The 9,245-nt window shown below is 34.5% G+C and overlaps 1 protein-coding gene across 1 annotated transcript; it reads right to left on the bottom strand.

Annotated features, from left to right (window-relative positions):
• Positions 1-33: 33 nt before the first annotated feature.
• Positions 34-8,915, bottom strand: LOC117124327 (nucleolar protein dao-5-like). The gene is made up of 9 exons (XM_033270532.1): positions 8,794-8,915; positions 6,429-6,494; positions 5,903-6,076; positions 3,946-5,504; positions 3,645-3,715; positions 3,263-3,524; positions 2,608-2,772; positions 1,727-1,872; positions 34-1,474 (listed from the first exon to the last, which is right to left on the bottom strand). The coding sequence occupies exons 2-9, from the start codon at positions 6,466-6,468 to the stop codon at positions 1,213-1,215; spliced, it is 2,679 nt and encodes an 892-aa protein (XP_033126423.1). The 5' UTR covers positions 6,469-6,494; positions 8,794-8,915; the 3' UTR covers positions 34-1,212.
• Between the last annotated feature and the right edge of the window lie 330 nt (positions 8,916-9,245).

Here is a 9,245-nt window from a genome sequence, read left to right as displayed (position 1 = left end):
AGATGATTCCATAAATCTAAACAATACAAACTATCAAAATCAATAGGACATATTTTATTTCAAAAAGTTAATTATCAAGATGAATGTTTTCCATAATGCAGAAAATATCAAGACTACAGTATTGTATTTTCCCTGTTCAAATTTATCAGCCAATTTAAAATACTTGTATTAAAGCCACAAAAAAAAATTGTGTATCAGTTACAACTGAAAATCAAGGTCTGTTGGACAGCATTTTTCTTTTTACTAAGCCTAGGCTTTATTGCCGTCAATCATGCATACCAATTGTGGTACAGTAATAAAATGGAAACAGGATTAAACAGAAGCTTTTAAATGGGAGTTGAATTTCCTCGACAGGTCTTGATTTCGAACAAGAATAATTAAAACCGACTAAAGTATAACGCAGATCAAGTAAGCAGTGGCATGTCTACGTTAATATATATTGCACAAAAGATTAATGAATTTTACATACTTTCTAAAAATAATAAAATTATTAGTTTAGTTATCTGGCACACACAATGAACTGAACATAATTCTGATAAAATTTAATGTAAAATGTGCAGCACACAGAGGATTCATGCCTAATGCCCCAGAAATCTATTTCTATCATATATGTATTTTCTACATATTAATACAAGTATACTCTAAAATTGATCAAATATTCCTTTAAAACCACTAAACTGTCATATTTTTTGGGACCTTCAACTGTTGGAACACTTTCAAAAGAAGACAAAAAATCAACCTGTTTGCCAGCAGTTAATATTTTCAAGAATTTTTTAAGGTGGTTGTACATAGTCTGCAGGCCCGGAAGCTAACTACGCTTGAAGGGATCATACTGTATGCTTGGACTAGAATGCATTGGATCATGGGAAAAGTAGCCAACAGTGGCTGCTGAAGCAATGCTCTCTTATATTAACATTCTTGTCTGCAGACACTTTAGGCTGGACTTGTCAGATTGAACAGTTGCTGGATGAGAGAATGCCTAGCCTGTGGGCAAAGAGTGCACCACCAGCAACTGGTACTGTACCCGTCAAGTCAAATTCATTTTTAGTTTTATGAAGTATGATTCTAAAGGTCAATTTAAACGAGATAACAAAAGTGTCACCAGTATCGCTAATTGCTAAATTCTAACACTATTTCATCAGAAGGGTTACTTGGTATTCCTATAGCGCTTATTCCTTGCGGTTTGAGATAATTGGTCAGAAATTGGTGGTTTTAGTAACTTAAAGAATGCGGTGTTGTTGATACTGTACAACTGCTTGGTCGGAATGGCATACTTGAAATTGGCTTAGAATTCTTTAACCTTTCTTTCTCAGATTTTTTCCTTCTGTCGAGTTCTTCCTGCCATTTTTCATATGAACTGCTCGCTTCTTTTTCTCTTTTGATTTTCAAGTCTATTTCTTGTTTCTGTTTGTCCTTTTCTTGTTTTTTCATTGATTTCTTTTGTGTATGTATCTTTTCATCCTTCTGAGATTTCCTGAGATATTGACAATAAATTAAAAAATATATACATAAATAAAATTTATTTAATAATATTCTTAATATTATAACTATTTTTGTATACAAAATATTTTAAAAATTATTAATATCATTATTCTCAACCTCAAAATCATTAATATTATCCTCAATAAAGAATATTATCAACATTATTGTTAACATTTTCATCATCATCAAGGTCACCAATGCCTCCTTCCCAAATGTAGCCATACTTAAGTCAGTAAAACTTTACCATTTTTTGAAAGCGCTAGAAGCATCCTTTTGTTTATCTTCTTTCTGTTTTATTGTTGACTCTAGCTCTTCCCTTTCACTCTTTTGTTTCTTTTTCTGCTTTTCTTTCAGTATTTCATCCTTTGTGCCTTTCCATGCTTCAAATGTCTGGAATTGATTGAATCAATTAAAATCAGTATTCGGAATCAGTATTAAATGAATTATTGTAGAGCAGTAGTAAACTAGAAGTGAGCAGTTTCTATGAACTCAACCCAGGTGTATAAATGGGTACCTGGTAGTATGGTATGGCATTGAATGTATGTGTCGTGCATGTACAAGCAGCAATGACCAGTGATACTCCCCAGGGAGTAGAGAAAGTCTCACCAAAATATACTTTATTGGACTAATATTATAATCCAGGGGCCGGATTTATCAACTAGAAATCAGCTTAAATTCGCCTTAAGTCAGATTTCTCAATATTTCTTTAGCTTAAAAAATGCTTAAAATTAAAGAGTCGACTGTACGCATGCACCACCTAAGACGATTTTTAAGCTATGACTTTGCTAAGATGGCTATTTTCTTAGGGACATCCTAACTTTCTTGACTTAAGACATTTGCTAAACTGATATTGATAATTCCTGGGCCAGGTATTTAAAGCATCTACTGTATGCAAAGAACATGGGAAGAGTATTATTTATGTGTCTGTTAATTGCAACAACATTTTGTTTATCATTCTAGTTTTCAATCAAAATCATGTTCTGATTCTAAGCTCATTTCCCCAAATGGTATAATAGCCTTATTAGCACCTGCATGAGGGGAAAGGGAACATGTTGAACTCTCAAAGATAATTCTAATAGGATGGATGAAGATAAATAGATTGATTGTTCACTACACGTTTGATACCTTTTTAGCCATGATCCTCTTTTCTGCCAATTCTTCAGTTTCCTTTTCTCTCTTTTCTTTCATTTCTGCATCTTTCTTCTTTTTATCCTTCTTAAGCTGCTCTTGTTTCTTCTCGTTCCAGGCTCTGTAGGTCGACAGAGCCTCTAATTTTTTGTCTTTTTCATCCTAAATCAACAAGTTATAATATAGTAACTATACAAATACCAGTTCAACACTAACATAAACAGTTAAATATGCTGGCCTCAACATTCAAGGAGCCTGCGAGTTCATTCAACAGGAAACACAGTGGTGTAATGAAGAGGCCCTGGTTATGGCTTTTTTCGCTCCTATTACCCTGGGTGCTGCGTTAGGTCATAGTGGGGTAGGGAGAATAGCCTCCATCTGTACCTGACATTTTAGATGTCTATTTACATGCTCATTAAGGGGCCTGCTTGGCCATGTTTTAGCTGGAGGCTGAAATGCAAGTTACAATAGCACACCATTTTTCAAGTGAGCATGTTAAAGAACGCAGTACACTATTTGGAAAAGAATAGGGGATTGTCTTCCGGTGTACTGCCCAATCACCACCAGAAGGACCTCGCTGAACTTCGTGGGTTAATCCATCCATCCAAAAAAAGTCTAAATGATGATCTGCAAACCTATGCATTCCTCTTACCTCCATTTTTTTCTTCTTTGCCTCATTCTCTTGTTTTTTCTTTTCCTTTAGCCTTGCTTGAGTCTCTCCATCTTTCCTAATCCTCCACTCCTCATAGATGGCTTGTCGTATAGACGTGGCATCACTCGCATTAAGCGAGTCTCCTAGTCCAGATCCAAAACTTGAGTTTAGACTTGAATTCAAACTAAGTGTTGCTCCTGTCGGTGCTCGTTGTGCCTTTGGCTTAGCAATGCCACTAGAACCAGACGCTGACCTTGCCCGTCTGTTTATCATAAGAAAAATATATATATTTTACTTAATGGAGGTTTTTTTATAATAATGCAAATAAAAAAGCTTGAAACACTGTCCTACTATACAGAAAAGATTCGAAACAAAAACTTACCTATTCGCTGAAGCAGGGTCTCTGAACTTTTTAGGCTGGTTTTCACTGTCTGAATCACTGCGATAACCACTCTAAAAGATAAAAACCCCCAAAATTTTGTGTTCAGAGCTTATGGCTATTGTGTGGAACTATGGCAATCATTTTAAACTATAAAACTCTGTCCAGATTATCAAATTTTCTTTGACAAAAAAACTGTTGTATGCCCATATATAGTCATGATGTGCCTATATATGGTCATGACCATGTCACATGTCAAGTAAAATTTGATAGTCTGGACAGGGCTTAACAGGATTAAGCAGACCTTTAGTCTTCTGCCTTTTGGGTAATGATCATTAGGGTCTTCTTCATCACTGTCACTAAGAACTTTCTTCTTTTTCTTCTTTTTCTGGTCTGAATCCTCCAATGCTTCCAGTAGCGACAGTGTTTGTTTTTTCTTCTTTTTCGATGTCTTTTCGTCTTCTGATGAAGATGATTCAGAAGTATCAAGTAAATTTTTTTTGCCTTTTCCTTTCTTTGTTTGAAAATTAAAAGGTGATGTTTCATCCAATTCTGAATCAGATTTAGTGTGCTTTTTTTTCTTTGGTGTAGTTGGTGACGAGTTTCTTGATTTTGTTTTTCTTCTTGACTTTTTCTTGCTGTTATCATCAGTCTCTGCTTCAGATTTTTCTTTCCCGCTACTTCTTCCAAAAGAAGATTGACCTCTTGTTGAAGCTGACCTAATTCTTGGTTTTGGTGTTGGTCTCCTGGAACCAGGCGATGGAGATCTTGATTTTTGCTTTTGTTTTTTATTCTTCTGTTTTACATTATTAAAATCATCATCGTCACTCGAATCAAATACACTTTTTTTCTTTGAATCCTTTGGTGATGGAGAACCTCTTTTTGGGTATTTGCCATCGCTCACAGACTTTCTCCGTTTATCATTGGATTTATTACTATTAAATGTATTATTGTCCTCATCACTGCTGGAGTCTAGTAATCCTTTAGAAGATTTTACACTTGATACTGAAGATCTTGTACTTCTCTTTCTGTTTGATTCCTTCTTGGATTTCAACTTTTTCTCTTGGTCACTGTCATCAGAATCAAGAACTGATTTTTTCTTTTTTGCTTCTTTCTCCACAAACGAAAACGGTGATTCTGATTTTGTACTTGGAGTTGATTTCCGAGTTCTTGGAGTAGGAGATCTTTTGAGATGTTTTTGATCCTCACTGGTTAATTTTTTACCGATCGGCGAATTGGACCGCGATTTTTTACCGGTGGGAGAATTGGATCTTGATTTCTTACCGGTAGGAGAGTTGGATCTCGATTTTGGTTTAATACCTAAGAGCAGGTCTAAATCGGATGACTTCTTGCTTTTAGCTGGCGAGTTGCTCCGTGATTTTGGTTTCACCCCGATTAACTCATCAATGTTCGGACTTTTTCTCCCCTTTATAGATGATTTGCTGTGATTAATGCTAACATCTTTGTCAGGGGTATTCCTTCCTTTAACTCCTGGACGTTCTCTGGGTGTCCTAGGTGAATCATCATCCGTTGAGTCTAGCGTTTTTTTTCTGGGTCTTGGCTTAGGTACTGGGCTTGAAGTTGATTTAGTTCTCTCTGTTGAATCTTTCTTCAGCAAGCTGAGGAGTGGATCAGGAGATTCAGATGACCTGTTTGATATTGGTGATTTCGCCGTCTTCTTGGAACCAATTGGATCAAACTTGGAGCGAGGAGAAGGAGTTGGGGATGAGTCGCTTAGTTTGCCAACACTCCTTGGAGATGGTACAGGAGAGGGTTTCTTCATGGATCGTGAGGGCACTGAAGGTGGTTGCCATCCTCCTTTAGACCCAACCTTCGCAGTGGTTTTGAATTGTGATAGAAGATCTAGGGAAAAAAAAAGCATGTCAAAACCAAATCATTAAAAAATGGGAAATTATTCAAAATCCTCTTAACAATATCTATTAAAAAGAATGATCATCCATTATAGTATTTTGTAATATGTGATGTTTAAAGTGAAAAATAATTAAAAGACCGAGATTTATAACAGTAGAACCATTTAGAAGACTGAAGCTATATTAAAGAGAGGTTAAGATCAGAGGTCGGGAGATCTGTTTAGCCGATCTTTCTTAACACACATATATTAGTTTTGGTTTTCTGTTCAAGGTGATACTCATCACCACTGACTTATATATATTTTAAATGGCTGTTTCCAACTGTGCGTGCTGGTTTTGGGCGAACCCTAATTTAGAATGGGCTATTATCAAATGATTGGCACACTGTACCATCTGAGCTGTTTCCAAGAGTATCATCGCTATCATCATCATCATCATCATTATCACTTTTGTTATCCTCGTCATCATCCTCCGTGAGACCGAAGTCACTTAATCCTGCCCCTAAGCCACGCTTCCTACGGTCACGTAACTTCGACTTGAGCTCGCTTTGGAAGCTGGATTTACCTAAGACAGAAAAAAATCAAAATCATTGTCAATTCTAACATCTAAAACCTAGCTGCAGTTTATTAATAAAGAATAGATTGGATAAAGTTTATGGGAAGCTTTGATCAGTGGCGTAATACAAATGGGCTCTCGGTGGAAAGCCATGGGCCCCAATCAAAAAAGGCCACAGAGTGTGGGAAAATAAAAGTTGATTCTATGGTTTAGTCACTCAATTTAATTTATTTCTTTTCTAACGATACTGATAATGCAGCACATACACAAAACTCACACAACAGGAGTTTTGCAACAATTTGTGTTATATTTTATACTCTTTAAAACTTCATATATGTAAATGTTTATGTAAGTTACATACCTGTGGTCTGAAGACCAGACCTTTGTGGCGTCGCAAGCATTGTGAATATATTAGTGTTGAAACTTACTGCAAAATATTAAACAGAAGGGGATACTATATTATTAGACGAGACATTTTTAATTTTTTTAAAGATGATCGGAGGAGGGTGGAAGATTTTGTTTTATTATTTAGCAAATAGTTTTGCAAAACATCCAGACGGAGGAGAAAATAAAAATAAAATTTTATTGGCGAAAGTAAAATAGGATGGTTAAATGATTCAAAAATATATATAATTAGGAAGAAATATACATATCTTAGCTTTGGCGATTTCAAGGCAGCAGAAGGCGTAATAATTGGCCAAAAATAAAATTGTATTTTTATTCGAAATCATCAATATTTGCAGTCGTATAAAAAAAATCTAGCCTTACACTAAAGCAATATTATAGGCCTAGCCTATTTATTAGGCCTCGCAAAAAAAATAATTATTCACAGTTCACAACGAATTCATAAATAATGTCTTGTCTGTACTGCAAAAAATTCCATCATGCGTTGGATTTACCAACACGAAAAAAATCATAAGGTGATGTGATTTTTAACTTAATACGCCTTTTCCACGAAGTGATGACAAACAACCCAAGTCAGTGGTGCTTAACCAACAGAATAGAAAGGCTGAATTCTTGTCCTCATGTTATATAAAAATTCATAACTCCATAATACAGTGTCATATAACATTAATTTTTTTTCTGGAAAATGGTCTCAAAATAATATTCTACCCCACTATATGATTGAAAAGGTATCCGATCATTTCGGTCGCACTATTTTGGTTATGCATTTCGGTCGCGGTGTATGGAGCGCCGAAGCCGCAACCGCAAATGTATAATAAGATATCCTAAGCAGTATAGGCCTAGGCCTGCCATTTGTTAAGGACGAAAACAGTCATTTTATTTTATAAAATAAAGGAAAAAAATAAAGGAAAAAAAGTATTGCAAATATACCTTCTAAATTATAAATACTTGGAGTATATTAAACTTTCTTATCTGAGATTAGTCTGGATTTTTCGGTTTTCAAATTATATATTGTTAAAATAAAAACGTATGTACAATATATGTTAAAATTGGGTTTATTTATGTTTAAGATTGACTTTTTTATACCTAGTTTAAAATTATAAATTAATTAAAGTAAAAACATGTATTTTAATGTATGTATCAAAATTTTGTCGGAGCACTCCTGTTACCTCATTAATTTAGGTTCCTACCTAATAAAATGCTTTCAGTTGGACCTTATATATATCGCCAATCTTTAGGAATAACTCCGCTTCCAGTTTTAAGTTCTAGTTTAATAATGGACCGTCTTCAATTAAGGGTACTCTTGTCTCTCATGTTAAATGAATTTTCTTGTACTGATCGTTATTTCATTAAATCTATGTTTTATTGTAAGTCGTATTTTTAAAATAATTGTTTAAATCAAGGTATATTATGTGACAGTGTCAAATATCTTTTATGTATTAATGATTTTGATAGTATTTATAAATTATTACCACCATTTTAATTGTATTGTCTTTGATGGTTTTTAATGCGCTGTTCTGTACATATTGCTTCTCCCTCGGGTGTTTTGTAGAAATAAATAAAAGGTAAAAGGTATGGTTTATATATATTTAGGAGAGATTTTGTATGCCTTGATTAGCGAAACAAGGCGACTGCCGATGAGTAATTTTAAATAAAAAATGAAATTGATGATGAATGAATTTACTACATGAGAGAAAATAAAAGATACAAGCAAGTTACATTATTGCATTTTTTTTTGTATTATATTGTGTCGTGTTCAATGCAACATACTTTTTTTTAAATAATGATTTCTATATTTATCATTGCCATTTTCTCTTTTTCTCTTTATGCACAATTTAATGATGTAGATTGCTTTCTAATGAAAAACGTCCAGCTGATGACATGATTTGTATAACATTATTTAGAACACTACTACTGAATTTACTTTCGAAAAACATTGTAAATAAGCTAGCTTGTACATCATCGGCGTTCCATACCGCGGCTGTGAACCGCGACCGAAATGTATAACAATAGGCCTAGGGCACGACCGAAATGCAGGCGCGACCGAAATGATCTGTATTCATTGAAAAAGGCCTAGCCTAACTAGCCTAGCCTGGCCCGTGCGAGTAGCTAGGCCTAGGCCCACTCAGTAGGGAGGAAAAAGCAGGCGCCTGAAGGGAGAAAGAGACGCTAGGCTAGGCTAGCCTAAAATAGGTTTTATATTCTATGATTCAAGCATTAAAATGACATATAAATAGAGACCATACATTCAATATATAACAAAGCTTAATTGAGTAAAATATGTAACTGTTAAAAAGTAATCGAAAGACCCTTTTACTTACACAATTGAACAACGCCGTGCCTCCGCGCTCTCAATGTTTTGTGTTGCTCAGTTATTCGCTACTAAGTGTTGATAATATACTACATTTGATTGGTTGGTTTTGTAAAGATAATAAAGATTATTTATCCACTATCCAATTAGAAAGCACGATAAATACAGGTAACGTCGTCCGCTACCAACTAGTCTCTTTCAAAGCTTCAACAAAAATGGTTAAATTGCTTTACCTTTGCATAAAAAGCAAATTATTAAATACATTTATTTATTTTAATATTTATACATTTAATTTTTTTTTTAATTACTGTTTTAAATTGAACTACTTAGGTCTACAACAATTAATTTAGATTCTTCCGTGGAGTCCTTCTGGGTAAGGACATTTGACGCTATGGGTAATATTATTGTACTATTGCATGTGTGGAATTGTAGAATATACGCTAAATCTAAAACTTCATAAGT

This window comes from Anneissia japonica, unplaced genomic scaffold (assembly GCF_011630105.1).
Source record: "Anneissia japonica isolate Jap-2015-1 unplaced genomic scaffold, ASM1163010v1 scaffold750_len1593409_cov174, whole genome shotgun sequence".
Lineage (NCBI taxonomy): Eukaryota > Metazoa > Echinodermata > Crinoidea > Comatulida > Comatulidae > Anneissia > Anneissia japonica.
This window is presented reverse-complemented; position numbering and strand designations above follow the sequence as displayed.

Excerpts from the sequence above, each read along its gene's own strand:
- LOC117124327 (XM_033270532.1), bottom strand. The coding sequence starts at position 6,468 with ATGCTTGCGACGCCACAAAGGTCTGGTCTTCAGACCACAG. Across the intron at positions 6,077-6,428 it reads GTCTGGTCTTCAGACCACAG|GTAAATCCAGCTTCCAAAGC; the intron begins GTATGTAACTTA and ends TTTCTGTCTTAG. Across the intron at positions 5,505-5,902 it reads TCTTGGAAACAGCTCAGATG|ATCTTCTATCACAATTCAAA; the intron begins GTACAGTGTGCC and ends TTTTTTCCCTAG.